At 42.7% G+C, this 16,483-nt stretch overlaps 1 protein-coding gene across 1 annotated transcript in view; it reads right to left on the bottom strand.

The window, feature by feature from the left end:
- The window catches only part of TRABD2B (TraB domain containing 2B), a 278,298-nt gene that overhangs the window by 106,443 nt on the left and 155,372 nt on the right, over positions 1-16,483 (bottom strand). Inside the window, exon 4 of the mRNA XM_027683025.1 lies at positions 7,387-7,561. Within this exon, the coding sequence (XP_027538826.1) occupies positions 7,387-7,561 (175 nt within the window). The remainder of the gene's footprint in view (positions 1-7,386; positions 7,562-16,483) is intronic.

The raw sequence follows: 16,483 nt of genomic DNA, 5'->3' as shown, positions 1-16,483 counted from the left end.
AGAATTATTGGAATCAAGAAGTTCCCTTTTCACAATAGGGTGGTGCAGGCAGGTTTATTTTGGCCTCCCTAACTCAGGCACTCTCTGTTTGCCGATTTAAGCTTCAGGTGAAAAGCAAATATTCGGGGACTTCCAAGCCTTCATATTATACAAGATCAATGCACATAAAAAAAGTTCCCTTGATTTTTTTTATTTTTATTTTAAAAGGCTGCAAGCTGGATTTGCACTTGGAACAAGCTTTTCCCCAGTGGAGTATCTCCTGATTTACAACAGAGTGTCTGAAAAGAGAATCAGGCACTGCCTGTTTAATGAAGACTTTTAAATGAATCAGTTACATGATTTTGGTCGAAATTAGCACGCAAGTCTATTTTTGAAAGCAAAGTGATACTTTGCCTTAAAAACTAATAGTAAAAGAAGTCCATACACAAAAATAGGTTGACCTCACTATAAGCATCTGGATGCCCAAATAAACATGAGCAGAGGGAATTCTACCATCTGCAAACTGTTAATTCACCCTTTTCTTCTCTTTTGTAGGCTCGCCAAGTTCAATCTCCTGGTCGCCAACTTCTTGCTCCACTGAGACAACCCGCTGATGAACTGTGCTAGTGATGTCAGTAGCACCACTAATCAGCGCTGGATCAGGATGCCTGACCTGGGGGATAAAGTCTCTTTATATTCCAGACTGCGAGTGCTTTCTTTTTTCTCCCCTCCCCCTTCCTTTTTTCCCCTTTTGTGTTCTACAGAGGATCCAAGATGAAGAATGGAAATGGTAAAGAGCCACACAACCCTGGTAACCAGAGGACCGGAATTCCGATGATTTAGTTCCCAGTGGAACCAACTCTGCAACTCCGTGCCTGATTTGCAGGCAACGTTGCATCAGTTGGGAGTGCAAAACAGCTATTTGCATATTAGACATCTGTAAATCCCCATCCCTCAGTATGCAGTTGGATGGTGGCCTGAAGGCATTTCCCTCCTGAAAAAAAGCACTTTCAAGTAACACATGTGAACCTCGGTGCCAGATCTGGTGGCAGGTGCTAATGGCTTTCACAAAAACTCTCAGGGTTTTAATTACTCGAGTTTAAGTTGCGCACAGTATCCATCACTTCCTTTCTTTTCCCAAACTGCCGAGTAGAAATATGGTTTCCAGTAACAACAAAATCCCACCTCTACCCGCCCCAGTTCAACATCCATCATGTTCCAGCTCAGTTGTGGTCACCTTTTTAACCGTTGATGAAGCATGCTCAAGACAGCTACATCATCTGGATATCTCCCTGGGGGCTCTTTAGCTTTTGGAGGAAAATAAGAACACTTCAGTGGTGATCAAGACCATTCAAGACCTGAGTCACCCTGGAGATGCTTGTCACTCCTACTCATTCCAGAAGGTGAAGGGTGAGCCTGTTTCTGTCTTTGGTACCTTAAGTATCTAAAATGATGTGTGCTGAAATTCCCTTTGGGAATCCTCTGGAGAGAGGACAAAAGGAAAAGAGCTGGAGCTGAGGACTATGAGAAGGAGATTTTATATTCTTGCTGTGCTCTCACACTAGCCCCATCCTTTAGAGAAGTTGGACAATTCTCTTTCCCTACTGAAAACCCACTTCTGAGTCCCACTACAAAGAATTACCAGATAACATTTACTTTGAAAATAAGTAACATTACTGTTTGAGAGCCTGGACCAAATGACCTTTAAAGGTTTCTTTCAACTCAAATTATCTATGATTATTGTTAACAGTCTGATTTATGATGATCAGAATCAGTACTGATGATGCTGCCTGCCCAATGCTGGCTGAGAGAACTCCGCAGGTTGGGGAGGGAATTCACCCATTCTCAGCATACAAATTATCAAATTCTACTTCTGCTGTTCCTACTCTGGGATGAATTCCTCTGCTTTCATGGGAGTACACAGACATCTACAACTGTATTTATTTTCTTGCAGAGTATCTCAAAAATTCAAACCTAATCCATCAACAAATAGGTACCTCATCTCAGCCACCTCAGCCTACAGCTGAGCAAGAGCGCTCGTACTTTCACGTACACAGATCCCTGTTATCACCAGCTGCATCTGGAGCTGTGGTCACCAGCCCACTCTGGCTTCCACCACACCATGGACAATAGCTTGGGTCCTCTCTGACATCTCAGATGCAGGGGGCTGGTGAGGTGGTTTAACATTTTCTTTCCTCCACCACAGGACCGTTGTCCAGAGACAGTTTGATTCCCCTCTTACCGTGGGAGATGCCATGGTACTTGCATTTCAGCCCTGTCTCAGCACTTAAAGAAAATTCTCCATGATACATTTATTATTTTAACTAACCAAACTCACTGCCTTAAACCCTACTGATTTGGCTGCTAATAAACATCATGAACTGGAGCAGCATCCGAATTTCTGAAGCAGTAAATCCGGCTCTCAGCTACAAAACTGACAGTTCTCATAAAAAAAAGAAAGAAAAAAAAATGCAAGTAAGTAAAACATCCCAAGGAAATTATCGTTCAAATTAACTGCAGACATAAATTTATCCATTTGTTATCATAAGTGTTACTTGAAAATTATTTGCCCATAAAAATGAAATAAACCAGAGTGATTTTTTCTTAAACATTGACTTCATATATATAGTCTTAGTTGCCAAAATATTAACTCTTTTTAACAGCCTGTGTGCTCTTGGCTGTGTGTCTTTCTCGACTATAAATGACCCTTTATAAATTGCCTGTATATATGAGGTCTAAGGCTGTTATTACAGATCAATAGTTCCTAGCAATCCATGATGGATTTTCAAAACACAAAACCCAAGCAAATACCCAAATTTTACTTGAAAGTACTCTATTTAGCAACCCTTAGTCATTCAAAGGGAAACATTACCATGCCCATAACTGAAAAATATCATTTAACTGCACAAACAATAACTGCTGTTTCATTACTTGAGTATAATTACTGTGAATACAGGTATGGTGATATTTTCACATTAAGCCTGAATATGGTAAACCCTGGCAGGAGAAGAACGAAGTCTATAGAACTGGGTACAAGCTGGGTCCCCTTTTACCCAAAGCCTGTATTTTTCTTGGAGAGGAGAAAGAAATGAGAGTAGAAAGAATAAATGACCATTTTCACTTCTACGTGTTTTATAAAGGAATAAATTAAAAGTTTGAATTACTCCAACACATTTAAATTGTGAGTAATTCCATGGAAGATGGGAAAGGGGGAAATCCATTGAAAACTCAACTTTTTATTTTTAAGAATGACAGAAAACTGAAAAGCTCTATTCAGAACTGAGTAATTTCTTTTTTGTTTTAATACTTCTGACTGGAACAAGAAAAAACCATCTTTCAACAGCATAAAAAAGCTTTGCTTCACTTTATGAAAAACTGTTTTATCTCAGCATGCTTGGATATCCAAAGGCCTGTCCCCTTCCCACTCCTTCATTCCCAGGAGTTGTCTGTTCAATGTTTCACAGCCTCGTGCTCTTGCAAACCAGACTCTGAGCCACCTCTCCTATGATGCACCACAGCTCTAAACAGAACATAGTAAAATTTTAACTGGGAATCCCAGTTTACAGGAGAACAATGACACCCAGGCACCCGGGATTTTGATCAACATCTTCAAGAAGTGGACTTGCTTTTCAGAAGCAGGCAGAAAAATTCTGTTTTCTCCAAATGTCCAATTTTCTACCAAAAAAAGTATCAGCTGAAAGATTTTGATCAGCCTTCTTTTAAAAGTGAGGCAGGATGAAGAAGGTAGAAATTCTATGTATAAAATAGTTAATAACCAGCCCATAAACATGCAGAGTTGCACAGGCAATTGCCTGCTATATCCCAATCACTTTAATGGCCTCATCTTCCATATGAAGGCAGAGCGGGCATTTCCAGGGGTGACCTGACCTGCCAGACCTGCCAGGACCAGGGTGTGGGATCTGTCCCTACATGAAGGTTATTTAGATCTGATGAGAGGGGATGCCACATCTCCCTCTGCCTGCCATTTTCAGCCACACATTTTCATCCAGCCAACTGGGAATTCAGCTTACACTGAATGAGCTATATTTTTTCCTGATGGTGAAGTGCATGTTTTGTTATGGGGACAGGGCTTTACACTCTACCACGTTTCAACTGAGAAGGGATTTTCTGCAAGATTTCTGCAACACTGACCATATACTTTTTGCTGACAGACACCTGCATCCTCCAGCTCAGTAGCACCAGGCTCCTGCACCAGGCTGCCAGGAAATCATCATCTTGCTTTTCAGTTGAAGCCAGTCATTGGGTTTCTTTGGGGTTTTTGGTGGGTATTTTTGGTTCTACAGTCATGGAGCAGGACTCACTGAGCCAAACCAGATTGTAATTTGCAAAGACACCTGTGTGGTGCCTTCTGGCTTAGTCAAGCTCATTATACAAATTCATTACCAGACACTACAGAACTACCCACTTGTGGCACTGGGATCTTAAATCAAGCTGAGGATGGTGCCCTGAGGGAGCAGCAGAGCCTCAGTTGCTACACACAGCTGTGCAAAAGCCAGGTACACCTTCACTAGGGCAGTATCCATAGGGTACAGCTCCTGCAGGGAGGCCACTGGAGGAACCAGGCAGGGCTCTACCTCAGGAGGGTTGTTTTCCCCATCTCCAAGCCCCTTGGCTCCAGCTATACCTGTGAGGTACAGGATGCCACTGAGTCCACGTGAATCATCATGTGGGGCTTGAGACTCCCTCCTACAGCAACCCTCGTCCATAAAATTGCATTTGGGGAAGTTTTTCCAAGGTGCTTTTCTCGCAACAGGCTTATTTTCTTATTTAGGAAAATATTTATTTTCCTAATTTGATTTGGCAGCACAGTTTTACCCAGTTTTTCCCTCCCCAGAAACTATGATGGAGATTATGAAATTTGGAAAACAATTCACAATACACATATATAATTTAATTACTATTCATCCATTAGTTCCAATACCCTCGAAATAAAGGGACTGATGCAGGAATCACGCTCAGCATAATTTGGAGTACATTGTCCAGAACACTTTTTTCAAATTATTTCCCTTTCACCGTGTTAGTCTTAAAGATGCAGAATATTAAATAAAGTGAGATAATTTTTGCACTGTTCTGGGAGGATATGAGCTCCTGCAGACTCTATCACGCCTATCCTCACCAAAGGTGCATTCCTAAAATTTTGCACTTCAGAATTCACGGGAATATGTGAAAGCCTCAACTTTCATCAAAAACACCCTACGCTTTTATAAAAGGCAAAACCAAATGTTCAAAGTTTTAGAAAACTATTTGAATTCACAACCCAACCACATACCAAAGAAACCATTAAAATTCACGAATTAAATATAAGAATGAAAAACACAAGATGTATCAACAAACACCACTCATAATTCAGTGCATGGGGGAAATAAAAAGGAAACAAAACCCCCAAAAAATCCTTCAGGAGAAAAACTGCATTTGAATCATAAGAGAAAATGAACTTGCTTGCACTTCAGTCACATAATAATTTTGGCATTGAAAAATTAATAATTTTCTCACAACTTACTGCACGAAGGAAAAAACACCCCAGAGAAGCAAGAAGGAATTAATTGTACTAAAAGTAGGGATGGCCTGCAGGGATGGCCCACTTTGGTGAGAAAGGCCAAAGGGATGCTGGAACAAAGAACCCAAAACAAAAAGCTATCCTTGGCATCTCCCACGACCCAGCTCTCGATAAATCCGGCTGCATGTGTCTGTTCTGTCCTGCCACAGTCAGTGCTGGGAAAACAAAAAAACCCAGCAACAAAGGCAGTTTTCAACATGGCCAAAAATGGGTGCAAGAGACAAAATGAGACTTGCTCTCCATAAGCCAGCTTTCCCAAGGGATGCTGCTAGGGAGTTTCAGGTAGGTGCTGTCTGATGGGGAAAGGGAAAGAAAGCTCAAACCTCCCAGAAGTTAAACGTGCCTTTCTATAGAATGCAGCGTGTAATTAGTATCCATTTGCTTAATTTCACTTCTGTTATCAGCACAAACAGCAGCAGTGGTTTGGATCCATGACCCACCTAGTCCAAGATCCTGGTCTGTAATTGATGCCCTGGAAAAGCGTGTAGAGCAGGGCAAGTGGGCAGTGATGCCCAATATGAGTGTATCCTCTCAGCTCAAATATGTCCTGGTTAAGGGATTTCCAAAACTGGAGACTACGTCAAAGCCATCATGTTTGATAATCTCTGATAAACCTCGCTCCTCGGGTTAGACAACCTGGTTTTTATGAATCCCTGTCCAATTATGAACCATCATGATATATTTTCCTACTGTAAAAACAGTTAAGCAAAACTCCTTGGCCAGAAACATCAGGCAAGCCTGAGATTAAATAAGCTTGGGAAAATTCAGTCCGGATACACTCAAAAAATAAATACATCAAAATGCATGTGTCTCCACTAAAACCCGCAGTCTTTAATCAAAATTCCCACTGAAGTGAGTAGCGAAAGGTGAGTTGTTGCCAAAGTTCATAGTGAGAGCCATGGGATGAGGAGTAAAGTTCTGTCAAAAATGAGAAATTGCCAAGGAGAGGGAGCAGGAGGAGCAGATTGGTTCTCAGCACAGCAGTCTCAGGCTGCCTTGAAGTCGAGGGAGCTCAAAGAGACACTTAAGCTGGTGCTCAGGATTCAGCTGAGCTGGGGCCTGAACAGTTATTATTTATACTCTTATCACACAGAAATGTGAATTCCACTGGAAAAGGGAAAAGAAATAAAAAAAAGGACAGTAGCACATACTGTTGCAGACTCACGGAAGTACTGCAGATGTCTTTGTTCTGCAGACTTCAGGGAGAGCATTTAAACAGGCAGAGGGACATATTGGATTTTTACTTAATGGTTCAAAGTGCTGGTATTTAGCTACACACACAACTCATGCACTTGTGCAAAGCCCCAAACCAGCAAATCTGTACAGAAACACGACCAGAGCAGCTAAGTCACCCACTGAGGAAGTCTTAACTACAGCAACCCCAAGAGGTTTGAAACCCTGGGCCAGCACCGTGTGCCTGTGCCACCAAAGGGTTTGTGTCCCATCAGCACCTGGGCTTGCAAATTCAAACTTCAACTATTCAAGCTACACTTGTGGCTACAAACCATTGTGTGAACACAACCCAAGCAGCCCACAAGTCAGTCTGGGAAGGGAACAAACAGCAGCATGAAGAGCTCTCAACTTCACATTTCTACAGCTGGATGGAAAACAAAGGAGTGCAGCCTGTCTGCAGCCAGGCTGGACCCAGACCCACCTCCTTCAACAACTGCATTTTAGAAGCAGGTCTAGACAAACAAAAACCTTTCTGCTTCCTAATGGAAGCCTCCTAAGGAATCTTCCCTCAAGCTCAGAGACAAAATCCTGAAGCATTCAAAACACTTTACTTCCAATCACAATAACTGAGTAAAACAGAAAAATTCATGCCATACCTGCTCCAAAGGCAAAGAAGAAGCTCTTGTCTCTGTTCTCCCTTAAAAGTGACATCACTCTCTTCCCCATCCTCTCATTCCTCTTGTAGATGAGCTCCTGTCTGAAGTAGCTGTCTATCTCCTGAGCCGTCACCTGCTCGTGGGGTGGGAGTGTTGTGTTGATGAAGTTAGGGACCTGAAATGGAGAGAGAAGCTATAGCTCAGGTGGTACTGCTTCAGGAATTGCCAAAACACTCCATGTTTTACTCCAGCCTTATGTAAGCCACCTGAGCATCACTATAATTTAAAAAAAAACAAACAAACCATCAAAAAACCATTAGGCAGATCAGAGCTTGGGAGGTTGTTAGGAACTCCAAAAAAAAAAAATCAATGAATATACTTCTTTTTTAAAGTGAAACTAGTATTTTCTTAATAAAACTTTAGCTCATTTTCACTTTTCTCTGTTCCTTCAGCAAAATGTAGTTTCAGGTGTTACATTTGGGTGAGTTACTAGGACCTTTATTCTCTTCTTGCTCAAAACAGTTCATTGGTTATTTAATACCAAAATCCTGTGATCTGTTCCCAGCCAAGGTCACCATGAACTTGACTAAGGACTGTAAGATTTGGCTTGTATCTGGGCCTTTTTAATAACTTAACAGTTTTAAAGCAGGCAAGGACAGCAAAACCAGACACAGGAAGATGTACACAGGGTAAACCCTCTCATCCTTCTTGCAGCTTTAGATGCTTTTAGATCTCACCAGAGAGTTCAATGCATTGCAACACATAAATCCCTGAAATGTTCCTGATATTTCTGAGGAAGAGATTTTCACAAGAACTGCTCTCTCAGCCCCTGCTTTTGTGAGAAGAGACATTCATAGACACAGAAGAAAGGCTGAAACTCCAAGGACCAGAGGCAGACCCAGGAATGAGCCAAGATCCAAGCTGTAATGGACAGACAAGCCAAAAGTCTCTGATTATTAGGAGAACAACTTATTTTGACACGGTAAAGGTCCAAGGTCTACCATGAGAGTTTGGGGGCCCACGTGCCCCACTGTGGGAAGTGCTGTAAGTGGGCAGTGTCTGATGACTGCTAACAGGACCCAGGCACATTCTGGAGGTTTTCTGTGCCTCACCACTGGAAAGCAGCTTAATCTGCAAAACCTAGATCCAGCTTTCTGAGTCCCCAGGTACACGTAAAGCTGCCAGGATTTCCAGTGTTAATCTGAGCTGGTGGTAATGACATTGCAGGCACAGCCCATGAGGGGAACATCCCTCACTCACTGTGCTGAAATACTTGATGCTGTGACTCTGTTACTCGGGTTATTCTTCCTCTGGTTTTCTACTATACCAAATTCCTGAACTCATTTTCCAAAACTTGCCTTCAAACTATGTTTTGCAGACCACATCTTACACTCCCAGATGGCCACACGGTTTTATCACAACAATTTTTGTCTTTTCCCACCCTCTTCATTCATACTGCCTCTCCAAAAGTTTTCAGCAAGTCTTAGGGAGACTTCCAACTTCCTAGTGACTCTCCTTAAAGCTTTTTTGTTACAGCCCCATTTGCATCACTTAATGTGTGGGACTAAGCAGCAGAGATTTCTCACCATGCATTATGCAGGATGAGTCTACACCTTGTTCTGGATTCCTACCAAAGGCTGTACCCAGTTGAGTGAGGCAGAAATGGGGACCACATCTCCTGAGCCAGGGGCTCCCAAGTAGATGGAGCTAACACTGATGCTCACAGTGACCCTGCCCCAGTCTATTGGGTCTTACAGACCAGCTGGACCTTTCATTTTCCGAATGATTTCTCAACCTGTTTTGCCAAATCACAGTGATCCTCACAGCATGTCCTTCCTTAAGGGTTCAATTGCATTACCCTGAATCATTCCTTTGGGCTTTCCAGCATGGCTTGGAATCACCAGTGCATCTTGTGAACTCCTCAGAGCATGCAAGTAGTTTGCACCTTGTTCTCAGTTGAGCCCTTTGGCAGCACTCAACAAATAATAAGTCCCATTAAGCCAGACCTATCTGAGACACCAGTTTCCTGGAAGGAAGCTGCCTCCACGTCTGGTAAGAACATGCACTTCTCTCAGAGGGACGTAGAAATAGCCTGACAGCGTCAAAGAGGTAAAATGTTGCTGGCTGCAGCAGCACAGGATGTAGTGGCTTCCATCCCTGGTGAAAAGCAGGGAGAAATTTATATTGTAGGAACAAAGTCTGAGGAATGAGTAGCCAATTTACACTTGCAATAACCTCTGTAACACAAAGCTGTAAATCAGGTGGTCCATGCAGGTATCACAAGCCTTTGCATCTCCTCTGTACTGAGGCTCTGTGCTTAACGGGTTGATGTAGCTCAGGGAGGAGTCAGGGAAGCCTTTGGACACTGAAATGGAAGGTGAAATTTTTTGGAAGCATCTGAAAGCTCAAAACCCACATAAGAGAAGTCTCTTCTTCCCTGTTTTTGGCTGAAGGGAAGTGAAGGCTGGGAACTGATGGGACCTGATCCCGAATGACCTGAGATGCTTTGGGGAAAACAAAGTACTGTAAGGACAACCTTCTCCTACACAAAGCAGGAGCAGCAATGCTGGGGGACCAAGCAGCTTTGTGCATCCCACTCCTGCCAGGGGACAGCTCTGATGCTGGAGGTCTAGATAGCCCAAGAACAGAAGTTGCATTTAGACCTTGACCAAGAAGATCTTTGCCAAGAAAGGAAGTACCTTTCATCACCTTCTGCAACTCCATCACTTGGAATCCTACATCCACATTTAACCTACAGTTTTTTCCTCCCCTTTATCTAACCTAAAATACAGTACACAAAACAGACCCATTTACTTGCCTGTTTTCCCCTCCCTTTCTTTCCTTCTCTTCTGTGGGAAAGAGTTTGCCAATGGCAGAGAGATAAACTTAAAACCAAGGACTGTGTTTTGTCAGTGTTTCTGGTGCTTGTCCAAGGAACAAGACAAAGGAAGGCATCACCTTGAGAGGCAAATCATCAGCTACAGGTCCCGCTGCACCTTGAGCATTCCTGCATTTCTAATGCCTGGCAAAAATAAAACATGCATATATGTTTCTGCTTGTGTGTGGCAGAGGACAGAAGATAAATGATTGCAGTAACTATGCCCATACACAGTAGTGCAACCACAGTCTGAGCTATGACACTTGCCCCATCAATCACCTCTGCTCCTCCCTGAATTGCAGTTCCTTTCCACAGCCAGTGACATACACCATGCCTGGCTTCGAGGAGGCAGCTGCTCCGGTTGATTTAATAAACCCTTTGGATTCTTAACCACCAGACAGGGATCAGGAAGTCAAGAAACAGTCACACGCAATTAGGAAACTATTAACTAGAGCCAGAATTTAAGTGGTTTGTTTGTTTGTGGTTTTTTTTTTTTGGCGGGGGGGGGGGAAAGAAAATCTCTTGTTTTAAATGTGCACCAAAAGGATGCACCTACCCTCTTCCAATTTTACTTTGCTTCCATTCAGTGAAAAAAAATTAATTTTAGCATTTTAATTATATGTATTTGTTGTTTTTGAACCAAGAGAGAATGGGTGAAACATTTGCTGTGCCATTGGGTGAGGGAGTGACCTCCCAATAACAGCTGAACACTGCTACCAGTATTTAAATGTACAGTGGAGTGGATGAAGTGACCGGGTGAAAATCCCAACTTCTAATTTTGCTGTTCATCTAGGAGAGTAATAGTTGGATCAGCAGAAAAACACATCACCTGGGGTGTGCTCACTTTGTAGTGGCTACACATGACAAGAGATAAATTGATTCTTTATGTCCAGTCTCTGCAAGCTTTCTGAGAATCCAACCAGCTCATCTATTTATTTATTTCTCATGGAAACTCAATAATGTATTTCATTGAGGTGTTCAAAATATGGAATATTTTGTCTTACTGAATAAGTTAGCACTCCTCCTTTTTTTCTATTCCTAGTTTCTTTGGGTTACGACTCTTCTATGGACAGCATAGTAGACCCAAAACTCAGTCATTTGGTATACTCCGCCTTTCTTAGTTAAAATTTTGAGGTTAAAGAAAGGCAATATGAGAATAAAAAAGAAGCCCCAGCCTTGCAGACATTTTTTACCCTCCCTACTGCCTGTATAATTTTAGTTGAGCAGTATCCCTGATGGAATATATGTGTGGGTAGAGCTCTGCACACACATCTGAGCTCACAGGACTGTGGGATGCGGGCCATAATTCTTCACCTTTGAAGTCAGTGGGAGCTTTAGGAAGAAGAAAGAGGAAGGATTGTGGAGTGGTTATGACACTACCCTGAAAAAATGATTCTGCTCCCATGGGCGATACAAATCTCTTGCATGATCACAGGCATGTCATTTGGGTTTAAACCTTCAAAGGAAACTTGGCACTTAACCTCCACTAAGTATCCTTGAAGCATTTGGCTTTATTCCTCCTGTCTCTCAAAAGTCCATCTGTAAAATGGGGACAGCAAGACTTTCTACCTTGATGTCACTTACAAGGCATTGGCTGACTTTAGCTATGGAAGGACCCAAAGGAAGATCCAAAGTCCAAGACGATGCTCAGTGGTAACCGCTCTTCCCATAAATTCCCATAGAGGCTGGAATTCTGCTGCAATCATTAGCATAAGAGCTAACAACATACTTCAGCTTAGAAAAATGCATCAGCCATAATTCAAGATCTATGCTATGCTGTCAGCTTTGTCTAGGGAGACAGAGAGAAAGAAAAGAAAGAAAAAAAAAAGAAGAGAAAAGCAAAATATATTGGTGTAGAGTCTTTTATCACATTTAGGGCTTACTGCCAAAGTTCAGCTGAAAATGCATGGACATGGGATGACAGTTAAGTACATTTTCTAATTTACTATTTTTTAATATTTAGACAAATATTCTGGACAGAGGCACAATGCCAGAGTTGTGAATATCTATCTGCAAATAATTTTTTTGGACACATATAAGCACCATCAACTATGATTAACTTTTTTTTTCCCCTCCTTTGGATTTATTGGCTCCAGTGGAACTGCTCTAGACTCAGTCCAGTATCAAATCACAATCAGATGTGGACTAATAGTGTTATCGTTCCTACTCCCACACACCACAGTTCCCAATCCTCTGATAACCTTCCTTAGCCTCGTTCTGTTCCAGTGATGATAGAGTATTTCTGGAATGTGCATTCAAACTGTAAGATTATGTCAATGAAAACCCAATACTACCAACACTGGGACAGAGGGCTGGGTGCCCTTCCTTGCCTTCAAGGTGCTCTTCAACTATAATTCTACCTGCAGATGGAGAAGAGGAAGCTGAGTCAGGGAAAAGGGAAGCCAATTCCTGCCATGGATAACACAGTGACCCTATAACCTTTCCAGCTATTATCTTCCTATATCTTAGTCAACCCTGTTGGCTTCCAAGACTCCTCTCTCCCACTGTCTCCCAATCAGCAGATGATTCAAGGTTTTCCAGCCTCACCTCCTGTGAAGTATCCAAACTCCAGATGCTGCAAGTACAGCACCATCCCTAATAGTTGCAGGAGAATCTATTAATAATAAAAATGCCTTATTTCTTTATTTCCTTCTATCCCCAGCATTCACTGGCTAAATAGAGAAAATAGGAGGAGCCACACCCAGTGTCATCTATGGCAAGCCAGAGAGCTGGCCATCAGCTTCCAGAATTCCAGTCCAGCACCTCAATCCAAACCCCATCCCTCTTTCCCTGACAGGAGGGCTCCACTTCCATGCTAGTAATCCTTATCTCCAGTTGTAAGCAGGGAGTTGTTCCCAGATCACGACAACTACATTAATTTTTTTTTAAACACGCTAAAGATTGGGTTCTCTTTATTAGTCTTTTGGTTTATGAGCTTTACGTGGGTAGAGGCCAGAAGACAAGTAATGGATAGCACTTTGAAGGATTTTCCCTGCATCATTCAGGTCAGGAACTTTTATCCAGTCGACAGCACTATGCGAGATAAGGATCTGAAGAGCTGACAGCTCAGCTTATGGGGGCTGCCAAGGAGCCAAAGCAGCATCCCAAAACCCGCTGGCTCCTCCAGCCCTAAATTCACACCAGCCCTTCTTGGGTCAGAGGCTGACATCTGAGCTCGAGTTATCATTCCTTTATGAAGGGAGGATACCCTCCTGTTAACCAGCCTTGACAAGGCATTGTGGCTTTTACTGAAGTGCTGCAAAATATACTGCTCTGGACTTGGAAGACACCTGTTTTCCTCTGATTTATGGATCCTTCTGGCATCTGGGAGAGCAATATCCATTTACTGCAGCCTCTGATAGAAGGATTCAAATAGTGCAAAGTGAATGGGCTGTGAGAGCAAGCATCTCCACAAGGCTGCTGCAGAAATGAATAATGCTGCCAACTCAACTGGTTTTCCTCCAGCACTCTTGAGTTTCCATCGTGATGGAGACCAGCAATGGCCAAGGAGGGGGTGTCTGGTTAAACTGATTCAGCCCAAAGCCCAAAGTTGGCAGCTGCCAAGAAGATAAGCTTCCAGCTTGTTATGGAAAAGGGAAACCAGGAAGGAGCATATGCAGTTTGAGCATGTGATTAACCCATTATTGCTTTCTTTTAAGCATCAAAATTTAAAGTAATATACTAGAAGCCCGAGTTGACTGTAAAAAGAGTCTTTCATCTTCAGAGTAAAGTCAGTTCCATCACTCCTTTCCCTGGGCTGGCGGGGAAAAAAGGGCAAAAAACTTTTTGCTTGAAGGGAAGTGAGAGAAGAAAGGAAGTTCAAGAGCACAAGGAAAGCCAGAGTAAGAGCAAGCACATTTCTTGGGACCAGCTCTGGGCAGCCATTTCTGGCTGTGAGCTAATCCCTGCCCACCTACATCACTGCTCAGGGTCCCTGTACATTGCAGATACATTGCAGTTGATGTCAGTGAGCTTTCTGCAATTGGCCTCTCTCATTTAAAGCTAGCAGGGTACCCCTCAGCACAGCATGGCAACCTGAGTGTGAAAATACAGGTCTTTGAAACTGAGTTTCAAACTGGCTAGCTCAGGTCTATGAGCCACAGGAGCATCTAAACTTGTAAACAGAGAAAAATTATGAATAGGAGAAGACATGGAGGGGGAAAGCAGGCTGAATGCCAGTGAAGTCCCCACGGATAGTGCATGATACTTCTAAAAATCAGCTCTGCAGGTGACACAAAAGCTGTAGGAGCCATTGCTGGACTGAGTCTAATATTGCCTGCAAGCAGGGTGGGCTACAGCCCTTGGACACTCCTGTACCTGCAGCTTCAGCTCTCACCACACCTGCATGGAGACCCTCCCTGGGATCACCAAACCCATCCTGCCACTGCCAGGTGGCACAAGACCAAACAACAGCTGCGTGTCCTGCCTAGTTCTACCTTCTCTGTCCATTTGGGCTGAAGAAAAACATGTTTTAGAAAGAAATTCAAAAAGGTAGAAAGGCCACAGAGATGGGCTGTGCATCTCACACACAGCCTGGGGGGTGAGACTTCTATCCCTGTTAGAGAAGACTTTCAACAAATCCCTGGGAAGTCATGACCTCCATGTATGTTTTCTATTTGTTTTTCCACACCAGTTAAACAGTTGTTTTCCAACCACTTAGGAAAGAAAAAGAAAAAAGAAGAAGCAAGCAATATCATCCCCTTCTACAAGGCCTCCCTCTCTACCCCAACCCTGTCCCTGCTCCCCTTGGTCGCGATGCCAAAATATGCAGCCGGCCTCTCTATCTGAATGAATGTTTTGATTAAAGAAGCCTTAACAAAACACAGTCAGAACAATGATCCCGGCCCCCTTTCTGCAAGCCTCACCAAGTATGCAGTGTATATTTAGGACCAGATTACAGGGACCTGTTCATTAATTGAGTAACGATGACAAGCCTGTAGTGTATGCAAATAAAGGTTTGGGTTTCGGAGGGGAGGGTAAATCTTAACTACCTAATGATACTCCTGCTGCATTTAAAGCCCCTCCAACGCCGGGATTGTTTTGAGGCCAGCTTTCATGAGCTTGCAAACATATGGAAAAGTTCAAGATTTTCTATTTCCCTTCCAAATGCTTTGTTTCCTTTGACAAAGAATACTTTTTTTCTGTTCTGACACTAAAACCATCACCTATTATATTGCCATGACACCCAAGTCAAGATACTGATCAAAGGGCAAAGCAGGGCAATAAAGTGAAGAAAAAAAAAAACAAACCAGGGCCAGAAGGTTTGGGTTTGGGGCTGGTTTATTAAAAAATTGCAATTCTTTTTCCAAAGGTATTTTTCATTTTGTCTTCTGTTACACAGTGGGAGAACAGCTGGCCAGTAGCGGGCACAAACTCAGGTTTGGTTGTCTTGGATATATATTGTTCAGGGCTCCTCAATGAGTTTCTTCCCATCCCTGTTTAGTAAGATTCTAGGAAAGGCCTGAAAGTATATGTGAAATTTGCAATATTCTTTTAACTCAAGGCAAGTCTGATCCAAAATATATGATTTGCAAAACATCACGTAACTTTGCAAGGAGCAAAAATCTGGTTATTAACACAACAGCATCTGGTCTGGACATGAGACCTCAGGAGCTGACACCACAGTTTGTGGTGCAAAGATTGCCATGCCCTCCTGTTTGGTCTTAGAGAAACTCCAGACTACTCCCAATCCAACCAGCCAAAGCTTTCTAGTTATGCTGACATCTGAAAAACAAATTGGATGATGATTTTAAAACTAATTTTAACTTTTTTTTAAAGTAGGGTTGTTTGAGAGGTCTAGTGTTGGGCATAAAGATGGAGAACAGCTCCAAGAAAGCATTTAAAAATGAAACAAGAGCCACTAAGGAGAAAAATAAGGAATAATTCAGATTAACTTAGTGAAGTTGAGATAAGTTGTCCTTGAAACTAATTTCTTTGCATCTAAACTGGTGGAACTCTATAAGCCTTGACTTTGGGTTTATCAGCCATCAGCTCTCCCAGAGGAGTGAAGATCCACATCTGAAGTCACCACCAGAGAGCACAACCAGTTTACACTGGAGACACCTGATCTACGGCATTCCCTGCTCAGTAATGCACAACAACAGTACAGACCAAGAAATGTTGTGTCCAGGAGTCCCCAAGAACACAGTGTTTTTGATAATCTCTAATGCTAATCCTGCCAAATCAGCCAGGACAACCAAAGTGCCCCCTTGTCCCACA

Source organism: Neopelma chrysocephalum, unplaced genomic scaffold (genome assembly GCF_003984885.1).
Source record: "Neopelma chrysocephalum unplaced genomic scaffold, ASM398488v2 Primary Assembly neopelma1_64, whole genome shotgun sequence".
Taxonomy (NCBI): domain Eukaryota; kingdom Metazoa; phylum Chordata; class Aves; order Passeriformes; family Pipridae; genus Neopelma; species Neopelma chrysocephalum.
This window is presented reverse-complemented; position numbering and strand designations above follow the sequence as displayed.